This window comes from Mycteria americana, chromosome 1 (genome assembly GCF_035582795.1).
Source record: "Mycteria americana isolate JAX WOST 10 ecotype Jacksonville Zoo and Gardens chromosome 1, USCA_MyAme_1.0, whole genome shotgun sequence".
In the NCBI taxonomy this organism is placed as follows: Eukaryota; Metazoa; Chordata; class Aves; order Ciconiiformes; family Ciconiidae; genus Mycteria; species Mycteria americana.
In genome coordinates, this window is record NC_134365.1 from 70,091,376 (window position 1) to 70,114,231 (window position 22,856).

The 22,856-nt window shown below is 51.9% G+C and overlaps 2 protein-coding genes across 3 annotated transcripts; both read right to left on the reverse strand.

Moving 5' to 3' along the window:
* Positions 1 to 5,367: 5,367 nt before the first annotated feature.
* Positions 5,368 to 6,519, reverse strand: TMEM121B (transmembrane protein 121B). The gene has a single exon (XM_075489752.1). It carries the CDS (start codon positions 6,517 to 6,519, stop codon positions 5,368 to 5,370), a length of 1,152 nt encoding a protein of 383 aa, XP_075345867.1.
* A 7,366-nt stretch (positions 6,520 to 13,885) lies between these two features.
* On the reverse strand, positions 13,886 to 22,856 carry HDHD5 (haloacid dehalogenase like hydrolase domain containing 5). 2 transcript variants are annotated; one of them, XM_075505137.1, is made up of 8 exons: positions 22,714 to 22,856; positions 22,358 to 22,558; positions 21,933 to 22,045; positions 20,615 to 20,708; positions 20,088 to 20,121; positions 19,522 to 19,696; positions 19,011 to 19,199; positions 13,886 to 18,421 (listed from the first exon to the last, which is right to left on the reverse strand). In XM_075505137.1, exons 1-8 carry the CDS (start codon positions 22,819 to 22,821, stop codon positions 18,052 to 18,054), a joined length of 1,284 nt encoding a protein of 427 aa, XP_075361252.1. In that variant the 5' UTR covers positions 22,822 to 22,856; the 3' UTR covers positions 13,886 to 18,051. The 2 variants fall into 2 exon arrangements, with proteins under 2 accessions (XP_075361252.1, XP_075361262.1); XM_075505147.1 differs by lacking the exon at positions 22,358 to 22,558 and having other exon boundaries at positions 13,887 to 18,421; positions 22,714 to 22,855.

Consider the following 22,856-nt stretch of genomic DNA (forward strand, 5'->3'; position numbering starts at 1 on the left):
CTCCTTCCTCCTCAGGGGGAGGACTCCTCACACTCTTCATGTGCTCCAGCGTGGGGTCCCTCCCACAGGAGGCAGTTCTCCATGAACTTCTCCTATGTGAGTCCTTCCCAGGGGCTGCAGTTTTTCATGAACTGCTCCAGCGTGGGTCCTTTCCATGGGGTGCCGTCCTTCAGGAACAGACTGCTCTAGCGTGGGTCTCCCACAGGGTCACAAGTCCTGCCAGCAAACCTGCTCCAGCGTGGGCTCCTCTTTCTCCTGTGCACACATCCTGCCAGGAGCCTGCTCCAGCGTGGGCTTCCCACAGGGTCACAGCCTCCTTTGGGCATCCACCTGCTCTGGCCTGGGGTCATCCACAGGCTGCAGGTGGATATCTGCTCCACCATGAACCTCCACAGGCTGCAGGGGGACAGCCTGCCTCACCATGGTCTTCACCATGGGCTGCAGGGCAATCTCTGCTCCGGTGCCTGGAGCACCTCCTCCCCCTCCTTTACTGACCTTGGTGTCTGCAGAGTTGCTGCTCTCACATATTCTCACTCCTCTCTCCAGCTGCAATTGTGCAGGTTGTTTTTTGGGTTTTTTCCCCCTTAAATTCGTTATCCCAGAGGCAATACCACTGTTGCTGATGGGCTTGACCTTGGCCAGTGGTGGGGCCTGTCTTGGAGCTGACTGGCTTTGGCTCTATTGGATGTGGGGGAAATTTCTGGCAGCTTCTCACAGAAGCCACCCCTGTAGCCCTGCCACTACCAAAACCTTGCCACACAAACCCAATACAATTAAGGGGTTCATCTTCCAGGAGCAGTGATGGTAACTGTATCAATTCCAGTGTTTTTAAAAGGTTGGGCTTGATGCACTAGAAAAATTTGTTCCCTGCAAGCGATTGCATGTTGGCCCACGTAGCACTGACTGGGTAGCGGACTAGTGGAGGCTGGCGTTTGCCCTATTTATCACTGTTTCTGCAGTCCAGCCTGCTGGATAACAGCTTGTGAGATGTAAATACATCCAGGCCTTTCTCTTTTGTGTTCAGATAAGCTTGTCATCTTCCTGTCCTTCTAAGTTTACTTGTCAAAAAAATCTTAAAGAGAATTTTACTTCAACTTTTTAAAAATCTGGTATCTTAGAAGATAATCTGCTCTTTGACCTGCAACCAATATTGCATTATGTCTATTTCACAATTTTATTTGTTTATAACTTGTGTTTTGTTCCTTAAATTAAAAAACAAGAATACTTTTGGGTATATTTACTGATGTTCTCAATTCTGCCTAACTCCTTACCTCAGTATTTCTTATAGAAATAGGAAGCAAAACCGAGAACCAGAACTGAACTGGTTGGCAAATACCAAAACATGCCTGCAAAGCACTGTGCTGCTGGATACAGCTGAGGGCCCTCACATGTGGGAAGGACATGCTCCTTCAAAATGGGTGTCAAAAAAGTTAAATGCTTGTCATTTCTGTGCAGGGCTGGCCAGTGAGGCAGGACTGTTAAGAAAACTTGCTTTCTGTGCAGCCAGATGCCTAGAAAGACTAACACAGGGACAGTCCCTGCATAGATCCAAACTTAAGACTGGGTGCCACCTTGGTTTCCTGCCTGTACAGGACCAAACCCACCAGGAGCTAAGGAAGAGGCAGCTGTGATCTCAATGCTTCTCCAGTGAGAACCCATTTCTCAGATTATGTGAATAATTGTCATCTTGATGATCCCACTTCTTAAAGTTTCTTTTATCTTGGAGCAATTAACATGTAAATCTGATTTTTTTTTTCCCATGAGCCTTTTTCAAGTGGTATGAATTCCTGTAAATCACTTAAATAGGAAGCTCAGAAGTGTCATCTGGATTTTCTTGCCTTAGTCATTCCCTTCTCAAATAACTCCCGTGGTGTTACAGCTTTTAGAATTCACTTTCACTTACAAGAAGTTTGTTTGAGGGGAAAAATCCAGACACTATTTTAGCAATCCAGCATGAGCAAATAAAGTAATTTTGATGCATCTGCTGGTCCCTAAATGCAAAATTCAATAGCCCAGCAAAACTCAAAGGAGGGAAGAAAAGAGCAAAATCAGTCACAAGTTTCTAATTTTATTTTAACAATCTTGCTTTTTAAAAAATACAAGTTTTGATTAATGCCAGGGGATGCCAAGTGTCCATTGGCCACAGGCCTTATCTCTCACTTCAGTTTCCCCTCCTGGGAGTAGTCATCTCTTTTTGTCAGGATAGCAAACAGAGCAATAAAATGCTAAATAGCTGAGTTGTGTTAAAAGGCTTGTACAGAATCCCAAAGGATGTATGTCTTAGTATGGCACAACTTCATTTAGCAAAGTGTTATTGACCTGGACCAGTAATTTAATGTTGGCAGAATATACAGTAGGTGTGCAAGGTGCATCGGGTGAGGTATTGTTTGCACTTTAATGGTACCGCTATCTCTCTCTCCTGCAAACGGATCTATTATGTGGCAGAAGGGTTTACATGGAAGTGAGAGCTCAGTTACCAAAGGGAAGGGAATTCAAAAGGTGGAGCAGGCTTAGAAACAAGACATTGAAGAGCTCTCAATGTTTCTCTGTAGTAAGTAACTGAAGTGGCAGCAGAGCTGCACTTTTAGTTGCAAGGGGGCTTCTGTACAGCCAGCTACTACGAGAGCTTTACGTTCTCCAAACAGCACATTTACGAACAACCTAGAAACCATGGCACTACAAAGAACCACTTTTTCTACAAAGGAATTCTATGCAACAGAAGCATCATTTTGCAGGGTCATCTATCCCATGCAATCTTTGCATTCACAGACAAATTTGAACTGTGATTTCACTGTCAATGGTTTAAATGTGCCATGGCTAGATGAATTTCAAATATGCCATTTTCTCAATAATGTCTTAAATGGAAAAAGGCACTCACTGTTGAAACAGCAACTTTGTTATGTGCTATGAAGGGGTACTGAAGTAAGACTTGTTAATAATGCTGCTGTGATTCTTCTAGCGTCTCAACTATGTTTACACTTCAGTGTACTAGGGATGTTCTTCTGCGCACTTCGGTGCTGTCATGACCTTGGCCGTAGGACAGCAAAACATAGTTGGAGGTGAATAGCTTGCTTTTCCTTCACCTTGTTTTTGGCAAAGGTGTTTGGTTGGTTTTTTTTCTTTTTTCTTCAGCTGTTTGACTGAAGCATGGAGTATTCCTAGGTACAGGTCTCATCTAATTCTCTCTTGAGTAATATTGTAGTTCTTTCTGAGCTTTTACTGTCTGTTTAATGCTGAAAAAGGAAGGTGCAAGGAAACAAATATCTATCTGTACAAGCATAATATACCTGAAATTACACCTCCTTTGGCCAGGAACTTGGCATCCCCTCGACACATCTCACATCACATAGGAAAAGTTCACAGTACCAAGTTTTACAATCACAGTCACTCACAGCACCAAGATTGTCCAGACAAAAAGAAGTTACTGAAGAGAAAGGCCACTGGCCAAAATTCACACAATTGCCCACGTAAGGGCTCAGGTTAAAAATAAAGCACTGGTGGGAAAGTTAAGCCTAGCCTTTGCCGACTCTCCATTTGGCGTGGGGAGAGCAGCAAGTCACCCATCCTAGCTGCAGCTCTGAACAGAAAAGCGCTATTGCCCCATCTTTTCTGGGGGCTTTTCTAGCCCCTCAAAACTCATCAGCCACCCGAGAGCTGGGGGAGAAGAGCCCCATGGCACCCCCACTTCTGCCTGTGGGAGCTGGAAGTTACCAGACTGTAAACGTTTTGTTGTAGCAGTCCTCTGGAGCAGGCAGTTGATCCCACTCTGTGAAAAGGGAGGTGGGACAGCGGCTCGGTCCCACTGAAGCCCGAGCCCTGAAGGAGAGAACGGATGTGTGTGCAGGAGAAGTCTGGACTGCGCCTGCGGTCCTGCTGTTGGCTCTGGGTAGCAGCTGGTTGTGCTTTATTTCCCCTTCCCATCAGGACAGCTTGAAAAAAGGCTCGGGACGGGAGAGTGGCATTTTCCCAGTGAATGCAGCCTTGCCCAGATAACAAAATATAAGCCTGGGAGGGGCAAAGTCCTTCCTCCGAACATGGCCTCTGTGCTCCTGCTTCCATTTGGCTGGTTTCAGGAGCAGCTGTAGCCAGGCAGAAGAGCAGGCTTTAACCCCCACCAAACATTCATGGAGCTTAAAACTAAAGATAACCTGTGTTTCTATGAGAGGTTACTAACAATTAAACTTTTTCCCCACCCACCCTTAACCACATGCACATGGAGGACAGGATGCTGGTGTGTGGGCTTTCACCAAAGCTCGGGAGCTCTGTGCTGAGAAGTGAGGTTCACCGAGCACAGGACCCACCCCGAGCAGCGCTGACATCCTCTGCTCTGCTGTTTGAGAGGGGGCAGGTTGCAAGCTTAGCCCCGTCTCTGTTCTCTCAAACAGAGATGGAGGAGGGCCAGAGGAAACCTTTCCAGCCTTCCCAGCCTGTGTAAAGGGAGTCCCTACACTCTGCGTAAAAGAAAACCAACACTGATCCCATAAACATGCATATTCACAGAGAAATGAGAGCCCCAGCATGTGGGTGCTGCTGTCTGAAGCAAGCAGTAGGCTGCTGTAAACCCTGTTCTCACCAGAAATAAATGTCTCAGTGGTAGTGAAATGGGGTCTAAGCCCCTGGATTATGTCCATGCTGGATTCACGTGTTTCTTTAGCATGTGAAGTCAAGAGGAGATGCAAAAGGTTGAAGCACAGAGGTAGACATTTTCGGCTTGGAGAAAGTGGCTTCTAGGCTTGAGATGACCAGACGGCCGGCGTGCTCCCAGAGGTTCCCCAGCTGGCAGGCAAAGACCCTCTGCAGCTCTGCTGCTGGGAAACGGAGGTGGCAGCTTTGCAAGACCTAGCAAAACCAAAGCGTGCTTCCTTTTGTCCTGCCCGCACCCCGAAGGCACGTCTCTGCTGGTCAGACCCCTCTCGCATCTTGTCACTGTGGTCAGCAGGAGTTCTTAAAGGAGGGGACAAAAATCTGCTGGTCCCTGTTGTTTAGGGGAAAAGGAAAAACTAAACCTTTGCGGTCACGAAGCAACACGACGTCCTGGCAGGGAGTGGGAGGGGAAGAGTGGGACCCTCCAAACAGTGCGGAGGGGCAGAAGCACTAGAAGAAGACTCGTCGTGAAGGGCAGGTGCGTTTGCCGGGGACAAGCATCAGCCGTAGGCTCCTGCAGGTAGTCGGGTTTGCGCTGAGCTTCTGCTGATGGATTTGTCCGCGGGAAAGGGAGGAGGAGAGCGGGAGTCCGACGGGGGAGCCCGCGTCCCCTTCCCGTGCTCGGCCACGGCGGCGGGAACCTGAGCGGAAACGCAGAGAGACTCTGCGGGGAGCGGGCCCGGTGGCGGCGGGAGCCCCTCCGGGGCGGCGGCCGGGGGGGGCTCAGCCCTGGGCGGTGACCGCCAAGGCGTTCACGTACCCGTGGGGGCCCACGTCGACGTCGGAGAGGCCGTGGGCCAGCGGGGCGGCGGCGGCGGGGGCGGCGGCGGCGGGGCCGTACTTGGCGGGCGGCGGGGCGGCGGCGGGGCGGAGGAGGCAGCAGGTCTCCAGCGCCTCCAGGCCGCGGCAGGCCAGGAAGAAGAGGTTCTTGAGCATGAAGAGGGAGAGCGGCTGCTGGTAGCGCAGGAGCAGGAGGCAGCGGAGCGCCAGGAGCGGGGCGTCCAGCAGCCCGGCGGGCAGCAGGAGGTGGAGGGCGAGGCGGGCGGCGCCGGGGGGGCGGGCGGCGCTGAGCTCGTAGAGCCACAGCACCGGCGAGGCCAGGCAGAGGAAGTAGACGGCGATGAGGAGGTAGCGCAGCGGGGCGGGCAGCGGCGCCGGCCGCCCGGGCTGCAGCACCAGCTCCAGCAGGGAGAAGCTGTCGAGCAGGTCGAGGCAGGTGGCGAGGAAGGCGGCGGCGGCGCGGTGCTGCGGCGGCGGCTGCGGCGGCAGGAGCAGCTGCCCGGCGCCCTCGGTGCCGATGGCCCGCAGCAGGCAGTACAGCAGCGGGGCGGAGAGCGCCAGGGTGATGCGGAAGCCGGTGGTGCCCAGCGGCAGGCGCAGCTCGATCAGCTCCAGGATGGAGGTGCCCAGGATCAGCGCCGCCTTGGGCGTGAAGGCGATCGAGTAGATGAGCCAGGCGAGGTGCGCGTAGGCGAAGTCGCCGCCGCGGGGGGGGCCCCCGGCCCCGCGGCCCCCGGCCCCGCGGCCGCCGGGGGGGCCGTGCAGCAGCAGCGGGTGCGGCGGCGGCGGCCCGGGGGGCGGCGGGGGCCGCTCCCGGCGGCGCGCCCGGCTGTTGCGGCAGAAGAAGATGCCCCAGCCGGCCGCCAGCACCAGGTCGGTGGCGATCCAGCTGCACCAGTACAGGTCGGTGACGGCGATCAGGTAGAGGTCCAGCAGCGCGCCCTGCCCCAGCAGCAGCACCAGGGACAGCGCCTGGAAGCCCCAGCGCCGCCCGCCCGCCGCCCCGCCGGGCCCCAGCAGCGCCCCCGCCGCCGCCCCGCCGCCCGCCGCCCCGCCGCCCGCCGCCGCCGCCCCGTACAGCTCCGCCGCCGTCATGCTGCGGCCCGGGCTCCCGCCGCCGCCGCCGCTGCCGCTGCTGCTGCTGCTGCTGCTGCTGGGGAGCGGCGAGGCGGCGGCGGGCAGCGGGGCGGCGGGCGGCGGCACCAGGGGCTTGCTGATGCTGATGCTGTCCTCCTCCTCTTCCTCCTCCTCCTCCTCCTCCTCCTCCTCCTCGGTGCTGCTGCGGGGGCTGCGGGGGCGGCGGGCCCGCGCCGAGCCCAAGCTCGACCCCGAGCCCCGCCGGCTGCCGCCGCTGCTGGAGCCCCCCGGGAAGAGGGGCTGCCGGTCGGCGGCGTGCGGCAGCGGCGGCGGCGGCGGCGGCGGCTGGAAGGAGCCCGAGGAGGAGGAGACCGAGCGCTGGTTGGAGGCAGCGCGGTGCATGGTCCTCCCCGGCCCCCGAGCCGGCGCGCCGGGCCCGACGGCCGCGCCGCGGCCCCCGGCCCGCCCCCGGCCCGCCCCCCGCGCCGCCGCACCGGCAGCGGCAGCGGCGGCGGCGGCGGCGGCAGCGGTGCGGAGAGCCCGAGCGGCGGGAGCCGGCGGGGCGCGGCGGGGGAGGCCGGGGCGGCGCCGAGCCGCAACCGCAGCAGCTGCCGGAGCCGGGGCGGGCGTCTCCGCTGGCGGCGGTGGGTGGGCTGGGGGTGGGGGAGCGGAGAGCGTCTGTGCGGCCGGGGGAGGGGAGGAGGGGGCGAGAAGGGGAGGGGGAGGCAGCCGCCCCCCTCCCCGGGGCTGCGATAGAGGCAGATCTCGGGGAGCATGGCCCGGCTGCCTCCTGCCCCCCAGACCCCCGTGAATGGAGCCAGCCGGGCCTGGACGAGTCACCTGTGGACATGCCGCAGCCCCCCGGCACCCACCCCAGAAAATCAGGAGTACTTCAGTCTCCCCCGGTCTCTCTAGGCTGACCAAGACGAGGGCCAGCGCCCTGGTGCAGAGCCTACAGCGGAGCACTCGCTTGCGTCTCCTCCTCTGTGGCACTGGACATTCAGCTGCCCATACTTTTGGTCTGTTGTAAGTAATTGTACGTCAAAGTAAGTGGCTTTTACCCCACCAATTTCCTGAGCTGAGCCAAGCCGCATACTGAGGGCTCTGCCTAGCTTTCCGTGATGGGACAGTGGCTTTAAATTGATGTGAATAGCCCTAAAGTTCCTACTTCTACTGAAAGCACCAGCGGGGGCCTTTATTGACCCGCTAATAATGGCCTCGACTGGAGGTTGGCGGGCTGGATCTGTCACGGCACCAGCACTAATGACTTGGCACAGCATGTTTCGAAGTGGCTTGGTGCTCAGCATCACCAGTCCCTCATTCCTACCTGTGCCCACCGGTGACGAGCCGGGTGCTGCCTGTCACTGATGTGAAGCACACTGAATAAGCTGTGCCCACAAATGCCTGTATTAACCACGCTTTATGATAAAGATCCAAAATAGCTTGACTTTTGAGGGTGTTGCCAATCAACACATGGGGCTGAGCGAAACCCAGATACTTAGTACTGGGAAAGGACATCCAGGACAGCAGCGACAACTGTCTAATACATGTTGGTGCAGGCTCCCTGAGGAGCCCTACTCCAGTAAATGTCACTGGCTGCTCTTAACAACAAGGAGAAATCGGTCTGGGGTACCAGGAGAATTCATGCTTAAACCTGAAACAAAGAAACAATTGAGAAAGGGGAGAACTTGGGGTGGGTTGACATGAAGATTCCTTTAGACACATAGCAATAATCAAGAGGAAAAGCAGGGGAAGAAGAAGAATCACAGCAAAAGCGTTACTGTCAATGGAGACTGGAGTGAGGGGGCACAGATAAACTAGTTTTCTAAAAGCATGGTCAAATCAGAGGGGGAGAAAAAGGGATAACTGGAGGCTATGCGAGCTTTAATGTAGTTGCTTGGGCAGCACAATACTGAAGTGGTACAACCTCTAAACTGGGATAGCAACACGCAGGCATTCCCATGGTCTCCCACACTGGTTGCTATCCTGCTTTAAGTCCATGCTGCTGCATCTCTGCTGCCGTTACCTGCATGGCTGGAGCGCAGCTAGGATGGGGGACACCTATTTTCTGCTACACTCACCTTGCGTTTTCAATGCTAGGATACACTTGCTAAGATTCAACCTAGCATCAGCGCTACTTGTGTTCATTGCCTTCCTCTAACTCACCTTGTCATGGTAAGTAGCATCAGATGAGACTGAACACACACGAGCTCTCTTGCTGTCTAAGGGCCCTTGCTCCCTAATTCCACATTTCAATTAGCAAATAAAAATACTTCATTTTAAGGAGGTCAGTAAGTACAGCATATCGTAAGAAACATGAGTGTTCGAAAGAACAGTCTAGCCTGGAGGGCGGTGAATGGGCTGATGTATCCTAGCCTGGTGCCAGGATGGAGGACACGAGGCTTCACCCCAGGGCAAAACAGGCAGGACACCTATGCAGATGCTCACAGAGGGACCAGGATGCAGCAGGCAGCACCGCTAGCCTTGTAACTGTGGCAAGCGTCACTGGCATTCACAAGTTTAAGATCAGGTGAGTCCAAAGAAGGCTGTCGCCAGTTATTTTCCAGCAGGTGACTGCGTGGCAACCTAAGGCTGAGGACCTCTCCCAGCAGGCTCCTGAAAGCCCTGTACAGTGCTGCCCGCAATTAGTCCGGGCAGCTCATGGGCCTCTGCTGAGGCGCTTGGCCCAGGGGCCACAGCTCCGGCATCCCCTCTGGCACACAGAGCCATGGGGCTGCCCTTCCCCATGGAAGCCAAGGGGAAGCCAAGGGGCTGCTCCCCACGATCCACATCCCATGTCAATGCCTCGGAGGCACTGCCACGTTGCTGCCTCCGCAGTGACGCCGGGGACACTCTTCCCTCTGCATTCCTGGGGTGTGGTGCTGGCCCACAGCCACCCGGCACTGGAAAACAGCAAGATTTGTGTGATAGAAGCAATGCAGCACCACTCTCAGCTGAGCAGCTTAGTCTGAGGTCGTTCAAGATGCAAGAAGACAGCGAGCAGCGAGCCGCCTCTCCTTTCCTTGCCAGATATGCTCCCATCATGTTTGCTTTGCTCTCCAGCCTCTCAAGGTGTGTAGACTTTGTCAGAGATGAAAGTGCTGTGCTGGGGCTCTACCACTGAGCACTGCATGTTTCACTGTCAAGGCTGTCTCTCTTTGACAGACTTGCCTGCCAAAGAAAAAAAACCATGGCCAAACAATTGCTTTGACTACAATTTTTGTACGACCCCACAAACACCTTGCTTAGAGCTCTCTTGGATGGTCTCTGTTATATAGGGAGCATGAGGCTCGAGGCCATGGCCAAGAAGGATGTTTGCTGTCTGTGTTGCTCTTTCAGGTTTGAGCAGGGCCCAGTGCTACTTCTCTTTGACTGGTGTCAGGAGTTGCCCAGTTCAGGATGGCTCAGGGTGGCAGCAAGGGTTTGTGAATGACACCGGCTGTGTCTTCTAATTTGGTTTCCACAGAAAGGCTGGGTTAGACGGCAGGGTAAGTGTGTGTGATCAAGAGTAGAGGGTAAAACCACATTCTTACATACTGGATCCTGGCCTTTATCTAAGGTGGGTACATTCACCTGATCCTTCTCAGGGTAAGCCAACGCTTGTGTCACTGGCATGATTAATGTGTGGTCAGTCCTGAGGATTAGCTAAATCGGTCTCGCTCCTACCACATTCACCTATTCCACTGCAAGAAAAGTTTTCCACTTCTACGAGAGGATGTGGAGTGAAAACCAAGCATCCATCAGGGCCGCCCAGGGCAACAGCCCTCACGCAGAGAGGGTTGCTCCTGCCCTACCTGGGCAACAGAGGGTGACGGCTTTGCCTCGTTAGCTCTCATGCTCCAGGTTTCCTGGGCAATGCGCTTCCCTGCGTGCCGTAGGCTGGACATGCTCACTGAGCTGCCCTGGCAGTCTGCCCATAGGCACTCGCGTCTCCTCTGCTTTCGGTCCAGAGGCTCGTTTCCCAAAGAAGCCTCGTTTCACAAAGTTTTGGGTGTTTTTCTTGCCAGACTGGCGTCTGTCCCACCTGCTGGGGTAAGTTCAATTGGATAGGGGTCCCCAGGCTTCGGGAGGGATGGGCTGTCACCCGCAGCTGGCCTGCCCACCTGGGGAAATGGGCTCTGGCACACCAGCCAGGTGATGTGGCCAGCTCAGTGCAGGGGAACGGGGAAGTGAGGCACCGGGGGGGAGAGCTGGGTGCTAAGCGGGCCTGCCTGGGCGAGCATGTGCTTGGCGAAGGGGCTTGCACCTCTTGTACCCTGGGGAGCACCGTCCTGCTGGGCTGAGGCTGCGTGAGCAGGGCAAGAGGAGCCTTATGGAAAGGGTTCTCCAGAGACTAAAGGGGCTGGGATAGGTCCCTGCATCCAAGGTAGGGAGGTGGGAAGAGGGACCTGCAGCTATAGCACAAGGGGAGCTATGAGCAGGGATGGGGGAGCACTGGGAAGGAGGGTGGGAGCTCAAGGGCTTCCTTGGGTTGAGCATGGGCTCCAGCAGGGCAAACACAACCCAAACAAACAGGTGAGAATAAGAAAAGAGCTTATTTGTGGGGAAGGAAGCAGAAATTGTGCCTGTACCTTAAAATGGGAGTGAGGGGAGAAATGTCTTCCACTCGAGAAAGCACTGAAGAGCTTTTTGTAGCACACTGTGGGATGAGATATGACAAGCTGATGCTTCCCATGTGATCCAGTTATTTAATGCAATGTGCAGTCCTTGGAAGTGTTAGTGCTTAACCATTACTGTTAAAACATTAAAAGGTTAAACTATAAATAGCTTCTACTCTTCAGCAGCTCCAAAGCTATGTTTCTGACTTCTTTATGTATTTATGTGTATGCATAGATATGTGTGTGTATACATATATTTAAAGGCAAGCAGCAGACAACAGACTTTTGTGAAATAGTCATACTGAATACCTAAAATGCTGCCATTTCTAGTTTATGAGTGGAAACAAGTAGCGTGCCCTCAAAAATACCCCTGCTGGGGGAAAGGCAAAACTTTCTTGAAGGCAGAATTCAAGAGGAAACAAAATAATGACTCAATTTCTTGGGGAAGGAAAAAAAAAAAAAGAGATGCAAATATATGCCTGAAAGAAAGACCAGAAACTAAATCCCTAATTATACCCTGCAGTAAGCTGTCAGAAACTGGCAGCAGTGGGAGGGAAGGAGGCAAAGCTGATCTCAGTGAGTTTGAGTGTAATCTGCTCTAACCATACTTAAAATGCCTTTTGTGTGGGAAAGGAAGGTTCTGGGATTCTCTGACACACGCTTTGTACTGTACTTACCTAATCCATTCAAATGGTCTGGGCTGAAGTTACATGCAAGTGTAGAAGAATTTCACCTGGCCAGCACCAAAATTCAAAGACACCTCGGTTTGTCTGCCTCTGAACGCAGTCTTTGTAACTAAACTGCTGATCCAGTATTACGGTGTGGGGAACACAGATACTCTTCAAAAGGGTATAAAAGTGTAACAATCTATTGCTTGTAATTACATTTCAGTTCAAAGAGCTTTCGATACCAGCATAAAATGCAAAGAGATTTTTTCCGTGCTCATAGCAGGGTAGAAGTTTGGAGAGTGAAAAGGATTTGGGGGTTGCACTTAGTATCTCAGTCTTAGCACACAGTGTGTAATGGAACTGACCTTGAGGAGAAAGTGAAAGATCTTTGTTCAAAGAAGTAGTTGAACTGACTGAAAGGGAAAAGCAGGTTTATTACAGTGAATTAGGGGAAAGAGATTTCTTGATGGAACAGTTTGGTTCCTAGAGAAGCTGCCTTGCTGGTGTGGGGTTTTAAACTGTTGCAAACTGGATCCATAGAGGTCTTTAAGGGCATAATTTTCATCAAATTGCCTGTGTGGCTGCAAAAATCCATAAAGACCTGTGCTTTTGTAAGTGAGGTTGGGTAGATTCAGTAAAGGAAGGGTTCGGGCGTGCCCCTGAAGGGCCAACATCTGTACCAGGGTGAGCAGGTAACTGCTTAGCTTGTGTTCAAGGCCCACCAGAATCCGTAGACTAAGCGCTTCTCAGGGCTTACTCTGGTAGGCTTTTCTCACCGCATCTACCTGGGAGCAAACTCCAACCTGCATAGGGCTCTCAGTCCCTCTTGTTCAAGTTGTTCCTTCTTCAGTGTTTCATTACTCCAGTGTTTAACTCTGCTCCTTATGTTGCTTAACAGTTTCTATGGGACTCTAACTTCCAGCTAAGGCTGTCTCCTACAAGGGACACCTTCATCCTAGGCTGCCTCTTTGCTTTGACAATACTATAGTGATCAAAAGCATTTGAGAGGTTCAGGTTTTGATCTCCTTCTGCCTAACTAAACCTTGATCCGCCCTATCTTGGGCAAGTGCTCCAACTACCTGAGTACTGGAAAAAAGAAGGGGGCTGGTTAATGCTTTTTATTATTGTTTATTATTAGAGGTCAGGGCCATAGGTCATTTCTTCAGGATGTAGAATACAACTCGATTCCCTTCTCTGCTGAGAATGGGAATCCTTGTCCTGTCCCTCCAAAACTGCTTTTACTGCTTTATCGATTGTTCCTTTCAACATCAAGAAGTTCTCACAACTCTGAATCATGCTTGTTTTGCTGTCTAATGTGCCTCCTGTGAGCTGTGAACTTTGTAGATGGAAAACTTTCTCATGGAGTATCTTGTAAGAACAACACAAGTGAATTGGCTGTTTCTAGATCATTAAAGCTGATGGTTTTCACCTACTGGGATCTTTAATTTTCCACCTGCTGAAATGAGCAGAAGCTTTTGGCTCTAATCTGAAAGTTTGCCAGTTAGTATATGTCTCCCTAACTCCACTCACTTTTCTCAGACGGTACCAGAGTATAGCTCTTGTCAAACAAGTTGGGTTTCTTTCATGATCACAAAGGGTTTAACATAGTGCTGAGTAAGCTTCTAATGGTAAGGATGGCTTTCCGTATGCCCTTAGGCTTGTTCTTCATCTGCAATAGCAGATTAAGTTGGTGGCATCTAGCTTGTGGCACCCACCCAGTAGAAGTAATCATTACAAACAGCTGCTTAGGTCAGGTCCCAACTAAATGCCTACCTTGAAAGCATCTCATATACAGGTGGCATCCCAAAACTGGTCTTGACTATAAACAGTCAGTCAGGGCATTGTAGCTTGTGATGTGTCCTTTTTAATCCCCTTCACAGTGGGAATGGTCAAAGTTGCACTCATCTCACCCAACTGTGGCAGATGTAGAGCTTACAGGGAATTACAGTTTAGCCCAATCAAAAGAATCACTGGAGTGGTATCTTTCAGGGTGGTTCTCTCAAGAAAATCTGAGAATGGCTTGATGAACAGAACAAAAGACAGAATTTGTCCTGATAATCTCCTAGGGCAAAGACATGAAAGAGATCAGGACAGTACTCATGAAATGTACACACAACACCTTAAAATTTCTTTCAAAGAAAACATCTTTTATTATTTTTTTTATATGTGCTAGATCAAAGGAGCAACTCTGGAACTGGGTTGAAATTAAAATGAAATCTAAAACAATCACAGCTTGTGATTTCTCTGTATGACACATAATCACTCTGCTACAGTATACATGACGTAATATGAAACATTACCCATTTATTGGAGGGAAAAAGACACACCAGGATTAAGATTGGAAGAAAAAGGACAGTAGTGTTATATGAGTCCCTGAACACCAGGCCAGTAGTTGCATGTGTCCTGTGGAATAAAGGAATTGACCTCTCAGGCCACCATGTTATTGCATGACATAAAAAGCTCTCTGCTTCAGATCCAAAACAAGGTCTATCCCTCCTCTGGTTCCTCCCTGCTATTCTCAGTTGCTTCACCTCACTGCATACTCCCTTTAGGCTTGACTAAAACCCATCCATCTGTGGAAGATGGAGTTGTTAGGATTGGGTCTTCACCATGTTTGTTGTATAGGGCAGTGCACCATACAAATATTAACGTATTAGGTCAGCAAGTGAAGTCCCCTCTCCTGCTTGGTCCCATAATCTGCACAGAAGTACGCTTGCTCCAAATGAGAGAAATACGGCTTCGGAAATACCGCTTCTGTGCAATACATGAGACAAAGGAAAGGTTTTGTCCCAGCCACACTTGACGCTAATTCCAGGAAGCTGCAATTCCAAGGAAAAAGGATTTCACCGAATTCTAGCAATAACAGATGTCCATAAATGAACTGCAGATAAGCTAGAAGCCTGCACAGCACTCTAGCACAAAACGCTTGAAACAGAGGAGACCTGGCAAGCACTTTCCTCTGTAGAAATCTTCCACAATCCAGTATCCAACAGCAGCTGGAGAACCCAGATTTCATACTCCATCCACTGTGCCCATGCAGTTCCTGGGCAGTGACCTGATGAAGTGCACTGTTTCAAGGAGCTGAGCAGGGGAAGAGGGGAAAGGTCTCAGTGTTGCTCAGACCAAGGGCAGCCCATCTGACTAATAACTGCACAGGCCAACAAGCACAGCCTTTTATGCAACCTTAACTTGGTAAGAATTGGGGAAAGGGTACAAGATTCTTCTAGATTTCCTCTCCTCCCCTCCATCCAATTTCAACTCGCAAGCAAAGCATTTCTTGAATTCCTTATCACTGAAGTTCCTCCTACGCATTTTTAAGACTCCCAGAGCACTGTTTCAACACCACTAACATAGTTAAAAAAACCCAAATCTGGACCTAAAAGCAGACTTGGAATCTGAAGCAGATTCACATCAGTCAGCTCACCTCCACTGCTATTCCAAAGATGGAGCTGCCTGGCTCGCTCCCTGTGCAAATGCGAACCTCCTCCTTTCTTGAAGGAGGTGCTACCTCCTTCCTCTTGCTACCTACCTCACTTCTGGCTAAGATGCGCCATGCATGCTGATACGAAATTATAAACCACTTGTGATTTCTCAAAATTCTTCTGCATGTTCCTTCCACGAAGCTACCGCCATCATCGGACCAGCAGCCAGTGCACCTGGCTCCATTTGGGATAGCTGATTCAGCAGTGCTACACCCCTCAGGGAACACTGGTTCAGCAGCACCTTGTCTTTGAGTAAGTGGCACCACAATCTTAACAAGTAACAAGAAAGAGCTCTGCCAAAGGTTACTGCACACAGATTGACAGACCTTAGTGTTTCTGCAGATCAGTACCTACCAAATTGAAGGCATTATTGCCAGCAACCAGCTCTCTGAGGTCTATGTAATCACAGCCTAGAAGACAGTTCCCAATTAATCCTAGGAAACTTATCACCCAAGTTAGCAAATACTGCAAGTAAAGGGAGCGTTCCTCTTTCTGCACTGGATGTCACCTCTGAAAAGTGAGGCTGAGGGACACTGGAGCTAGTTTATGAATAAATGTTTTTTGGGCCTCCAGTTTCAGGCCTTGGACACTGGGTTCACAGCACAGTTGTGACTGTGGAGATGCTCTGAAAGCTAAAAGACCTTCCCTGTGTTATATGCAAAGTCCTTCCCTGTACTTATCCTTCTGGGAACTGGAGACAAGTCCTTGCCTTGTGTAGGTAGCTGAAATGGTAATTTCTTCTTCTCTCCAGTGAAAGGCAAAGGATTCAAATCTAAGATTGTGTTCCTCACATTACAGCTGCTTTTAGAAGCAGCCAAGCAATTCTTGTCCTGATCAGACAAAGGAGAACCCCAGCTAGTGCTAAGACAGGAAAAGACTGCTTCCCACTATGGATTTCACAGGAGGGAAATTCACCCAAAGAGATATTTTTCTGCTCCTATTCAGAAAATAAGGCATAGAGAAAGAAGCCACAGATAAGGACCTCTCTGCCTGGGTCATTGACAGAGCACCCAGTCCCCTTCAGACACAGAGCCTGGTATAACATAAGAAAAGAGCCTGTTCTGCAGTGTGACCTTCCTAGGAAGATACATCAGCATCGAGAGCACGGAGAGCTGCTGAAGCAGAACGTCAGTGCACATGGATGCTGAGATTTTAATTAAGAACAACTCAAACTTCTGCGCAGAGCATCTTGTTTGTACCCTGTGTATGGTGCTGCCCGGTAAAACAGGAGGGAAGAAAGAAGAGGCAGAGCAGACCTATTTCTGATCTCTCAGTGTGGTGTGAGCTGAGCATAACTAGGAACACCAACTCAGTTGTGCTGGCTCCAAAGGCTTTCCATCACATACACAGGCTGATCTATGCTTCTAAAATCACAATGCTCCTCTGGAATTAAGACACTCCTTGCTGAGCCAATCTTTCACATGGAGTTTCTTGAGCAATGCTTGCTTAACTCCTTTGGGCTGTCACAGTCCAAAGGAGACACGGGGCTTGATCTTTCTCTGGGTAGCCCAAGCTAGGAAAACAGAGGCAATGGAAGGTGCATGTCATTAGGGGTATGGAAATGTTCCTGGGCAGGCAAGTCCTAGCTGCTAATTCGTGTTATTCATGTTCAAGGGACTCTACCTGCATGCTAAAGGAAAAGGAGGGAACAGGGATCAGACCATATGGGGTATCCCTGAGTTGCAAACCACACAAGGGAAGAGAGAAAAAAGTGAAGAACAGATACATTTATACTCTTAAAGATGAGGACTGGGGATCTGGGACTCATGTACCATCCTGGCTTGATGATCTCCTCTTTCAATCTTTGTGTGCAAGGAAGAAACAAAGGTGGGCTGTGACTCTTTCTGGTTGGCCTTTGTTCCGAAGAGGGGCCCCTCTTTGGAAGCTGTGCCAGCTGGAGCAGGTGGATATCCCTTGCAACATTTGGGGTCAGGGTGCATGCCAAAACAGCCTCTTGCTGCAAAGCTGAGTTCTGGGCAAAGACATCTCTGGAAATTCAGACTCTGTGGTGGTTTCCTCTGCTATTGAGAGCAGGCTGCTGGCTCCCTAGCGGGATGCAAAAAGGCAGAAGTGTTCACAGAATGCTAAATAGCAGGGGGAGGGAATAATATAACTTTCCCCTCAGCCCTGCAGCAAGTTGCTCTGGCTCCTGCAGCTTCCTTTGAGGGGCCCTGCCTCTCCATAGCTGCCAGAGGACTGCAAAATGGGACTTTGTTTCAGACTGACAGTGATGCAGTGGCAAATCCCCAAGCAAACAGAATTTGTTAAAGTCCATAGGCACTTATTCTTCATAAGGAGAATGTTAAGACTTAAAGCCTTCCCTTGGCAGAGTGTCACCACAACACAGCTTCTGGTGCGCTCACGTCACAGACTGGACGAATAGTGCATTGTATGAATGGTATGGTGGCTCCCTGCACAGGGAAGAGCTTCATCCTCAAACACATCGCGAGGAGGAGGGTGGCCTTGCCTGATCTTCACACACAAAGGGTGGAAAAGAAAGAACTCTGATGGCTGAACAAAACTGGGATTGCTGGGACAAGCCTTCTCCTTATACCCTGTTTCCATTACAGCTCAATTATTGATGGCAGCAATGTACGTTCACAGTTGAAAGCCTCCTGGCAGCTGTCAGGATTGCAGACGAGTATCAATAAAAGTAAGGGGCTTTTAGTGCTGAGACAGGGAATTTTCTTTCATGTTGGCTAGATCAGAAGATCACCCCAGGTCTCTCCCTGTTCTTCCCCTCTTCCCTTTCCAGTACATAAAATCCCTGATGGCAGCTCTTTAGGCACACCTGTCTTAACCCTAGCTCCAGTTCTCCTTCTTGAAAGCAAGTTGCACAGCATCATTCACATCCTGCACTATGTAAGATGCCTCCACCAGGCTGGGGTCAAAGCAGAAGTCCCGATGGCCATGGAACACCGCCTCTGTTGTGCACTCCTCCGTGTTACTGGGAACATCTGCATTGTGGCGGTAGACCCCAGTGCAGACCAGAATCGACTCGCAACTTTCCACTGAATTGTTGCAGTCCTTCCTCAGCTCGAGGTGATCCTCAGTTTGGGGACTGGCTGCCTGCGGGCTCCTCTTCACCCCAGCCGGGACCTGCTTCTGGTGAGCTGACTTGAGGTAGTTGTTGTAGAGGTTTGCCCCATAGATATCAGACATAGGGTTATCCCTGGATAAGGTCACAGTGTGAAACAGAAATGAGAAATTAGCCCATGCATCCATTTCTGGCTCTGGCAGACTGGGATTAAAGCAGCACTGAGGGAGGAAGGGGCACAAGATGTTTGTAACATCAAGAAAACCACCCAGACTGAGCCGGTGAGTCCACCTACTGCTGTATCCTGTTCAGCTGCGGTGAAGGCCACACGCTTCACAAACATCTTTCAAAGGGGAAAAGACACGTCCAAAGCACCCACAGCAGTTTCAGCCACTACTGTAATGTATTCCCTACAATCCCCAAGTGTTTGGCCTAACTGGGCTAATGGTGCCCCATATGGGTCTCTAACTTTTTCTTTAGTCCAGTCATGCTACTTGTACTCTGCATCCCACAGTAACAGCTTTGATAGGCTGACAGTGCCCTTCAAATTATTAAAAGCGTAGCGTGCAAAAAGCTAGCAATCCTCTGTTCTAGGATGTGAGGCTCCAGAGATGCCATGGGGATTTTGGTATTCATTTTAGAAATCTCCATTAAAAAAAAAAAACCACTTAAGAGAAGTCAGTATGCAACTCCCTAAGGAAACCAGCAGGAAAAACAGTCTTACCCAACTGCATAGAGGCGTCGGATGGGAGACTTCCAGCCCTGTTTCTCCGCCTGCTGTTTTATCAAGTATTCGGCATAGTGGTAGGTGACCGTGCTGGGTTTGCCAATCAAGGCCTCGTACTTCAGCTCCCAGCCTGTCACTTTCTTGTAGATGTTTTCCAAGCAGAGAAGAAAAGTGCCATGGCCAAACCTGCTCCAGAAAGGAGGTCATCAGTATCTCCATCACACCACTTAAGCAGCGAACACTCCTCAGTGAGGAGGACCACCTGCTGTAGCCAGGATACCACCTAGTTTGGACACGGTATCCACCCACACACACCTCCACAGGCAGTGGTCTGGCTTTTGCTTCTTGAAAGTTTTAGTCTTTGTTTCTCATGTAGTTTTCATGTCTCTGCTGCTAATTAAGCCATATAGGCAGACTCTAATGCTAAAAAATGTAGTATGTAAGAAAAGATCATCTGCAGGAGAGATGTATGAAATAGGCTAAAACAGATAGCACACGTGCTTTTCACCTGGGCATCTTGGCTTCGGCCATCCACAGGAGATCCATGTTGCAGGCGAGGACAGGCAGATGGGGGTACGGTATACCTTGCAGCTCTGCCCCAGGGTTCCCATTGCTCAAGAGTACGTCAATAATAAGTTGCAGGCTTGTCTCCCACCTCACTGGCTCACCAAACAGAATCACCCCTGGAAGATTTCAAGAGATGCTTGGAAACTCACAGCATCCAAGTACAGGACCCACTACCAAAAGCCACCCACTAGCAGAAGCACCCCTCTGCTGGGATGCCATGGCTTATATAGCTATTGTCCGAACACGGCTTGTGCCAGGGCTCCAGTCTGCATATCACTGTACCACGCGCACTACTGCTTCCAGCCACGCTGGAGCGTGGCTTTGCTCTTATCAGCTTGTGCTTCACGCTGTGCGAGGGCAGCGAGGCTGCCTCCTGACTGTATCCTCTGAATAAGCTGCCTGTGGATACCGATGAGCCGACAGCTCACCATTAGCTCCCATCCCAGCTGGCTTGCCTGACTGTTATTTCTGCTTGCTGTTCGTATGCAAACAAGGGCTATTGCTTACCTTCTATAGGACGGAAGCCAGTGGTTGGAGGAGGCTGCCAGAAAAAAACGAAGGGTGGGTTAGTAATGCAACCTCCAAAACATGGCCATCTCCAAAACAAAACTAAAAATGCTTCCTTTGAACCTGCCAAGGCAGGACGAAGGATAAAGAGGCAGGACAAGGCCACCTGGGATCCCGAAGAAAGATTTCCCCCACCCCCCATCCCAGATTGGATTTCACAGATCTTGCATTCCTGTCTCAGAGCTAGAGATGTCAATCAAACCATCTTATCACTCACTGCAAGGAACAGCAACGAAAGACAGGCATGGCATGAGACAGGAGAGGGGAAAGTCACTGCCCTTCCAGCAGGAGCCAACACTGGAAAGAGCAGAAAGATGATGGCTGTTCAGTGCCAGTCCCAGGCTCTCGCTAAAGAAAGTCACTAGCAGCCAGCTGCTCTGTGCCTCTGCAGCTTCCCCACCCCATGCTATATGCTGTAAGCACCACCACACCAGACCACCCGTTCTACTGACGCATCAGGAAATTACCAGCTCCTTTGGCCTCCGGCTCTGATCCACCATGTCTAACAGGGGATATGCCTTCCTCAGTGCCTCTATGGTGACCACATGCTTGAACCCCAGGCTATTTCAGACCATCAAGGAAAGCTGTGGAGACTGGTTTTTTTAAGTGACGGGTTTTTTAAGTTACTTGCAAAAGCATCTACAGCATTAAGGAATACAAGTCCTAGTAGCAGAGCAGTTATTTAACCTGGTAATGCATAACCTCATAGCAGTTATTTAACCTGGTAATGCATAACCTCATAGCTTTCAGTCAAACTGCATGCTGTGCTTCAACCTAAAGGTGGCCCTAAAGGTTAGAAAAAACCCAGACTGGGGTGATTTAGTTTGTGATCAGCAATCCCTGGAATTAGGCAAAGAGCAGAGATCGCTCCAAGACAGAATGGCTGTGCTTTGGGAGACCTTTAATGCCAGGTTCTCACATTGGTGCAGCGCAGGGGGCTGGTCAGGCTTCTTGGCTAGAAGCAGAATCAGTGAAGCTCTGGTCAGCTTAGCAAGTGAAACAAAAATAGTCTATGCTGATAAAACAATGCAAGTGAAGGATGAGTTGCGTTTGCTTTCAGAACACTTTGCCCTTAGCTCACCCTACTGGCCTTGGTGAAAGAGACAGGCCAAGGTTTTCTACCAAATGAAGTCAAATGTTAAGTAAAGGCGTGACTCTGTCTGTGTACAGGCTGAGATGTTGCAAACCCTGCAGGCAGTTCTTACCTCCTTGCAGACACGGGATATGTAAGACCTGCTGTGCCCTCCCCTCAGCCAGGCAATATGCCTGTGGGATTGTCATTTAGACCATATCCCCATACTGGGATGCTCTGGTTCTAAAGATTTTTGAGTTCCTTCAATTGCTGTCAGATTCCCGGGGAAAACCTTAGCTGTGGGAGAGTTGGCAGTGGTCTCTAACGTGCTTTGCATTAGAAAGAATAGGAAGGAGCACAATTTTATCTCAAAAGCGAGAGAGGCCCAAAGCCGATGGAGTCCTCACAGTGACATCCGACCAGCAGGAACAGCAACGCAGCTACAGGAGAGGTAATCAGTGTGAGAAGCCAAACTCAGACCAAGGACAGCCAGGAGGTGACCAAGATGGAGATCAACAGTAAGTGCCTCCATTTGAGCCTCTCCACGAGGGTGCCTCCCCATAAGATCAGACCAATGGCCCTTCTGTTTCCTTGTGGTTCTCAAGCTGACCGAGCGAGTGCCGGGGTACGGGCAGGGCAGAGGCAGCAGCGTTTAGCTGGGAAGCCATAGCGGGATGCGCAGAGCACCACGAGGCACGCACAGCAAAGGATACTTCTGGGCGTTCTCCTCCACGGGGCCCTGCCCGACCACCAGCATGCACTTCTGGTGGAACTGGCTGAAGAGCCGCAGGGGGCTGTGGGACAGGATCACCTGCTCCGGAGACACCTGCGGGAGGAAGGAGAAGCTGCCGGGGGATCCGCGGGGAAGATTTCCCCCCTTCTCCCTGCGGTCGGGTCGCACCCCTTCCCCCTGCTGCCACCCGCCTCCCTCCATCCCCTCGGGCCGAGGCAGGACCAGTCACTCGGTGGTGCTGCCACCCCCAGCCCTTCACCCCTCCCGAGGAAGTCGCGCTGGGTGGGCTCCCTCCTTCTCCTCCTCCTCCTCCTGCCGGTGCCCCCCTCCACAGTCGGGACACCTGAACGGGGGACGGCGTCGCGCCGTGAGGAACCCGCCGGGGCGCGGGCCTGCCGCCGTTACCTGCAGCCCCAGCGCCTGGGAGAGCTCTCCGGCCTTGGCCGACCTCAGGCAGTTGCCGGCGTTGGTCAGGAACACGACGGGCACCCGGAGCCGCCCGCTGCCGTCCGCCAGCCTCCGGAAGGCCTGGCGGGCGGCGGGCACCGCCTGGCTGCCCCGCACCAGCACCCCGTCCACGTCGAAGAGGAACCCGAAGGCCGGCGGCTGCAAGGCGAGCGGAGGCGACGGTCACCCGCCGCCGGGAGCCCTTCCCTCTCCCCCACCTCCCCGCGCCCGGCCCCGGCCCGCGGCGCCCTTCCCGGCCCGCGGCAAGGACGCGGCCGGCGACCCGGCCCCTCGCCCCCGGCGCCGCCGCTCACCCGGCCCCCGGCGCCGCTCCCGGCGCAGCCCCCGCGGGCGGGCGGCCCCCGCGGCCCCGCGGCGCGCAGCAGCCCCCGCCCGGCCCGCAGGCATCCGCGCAGCGCCATGCCGCGCCGCTCCCGCCCGGCCCGGCCCCGGGGCC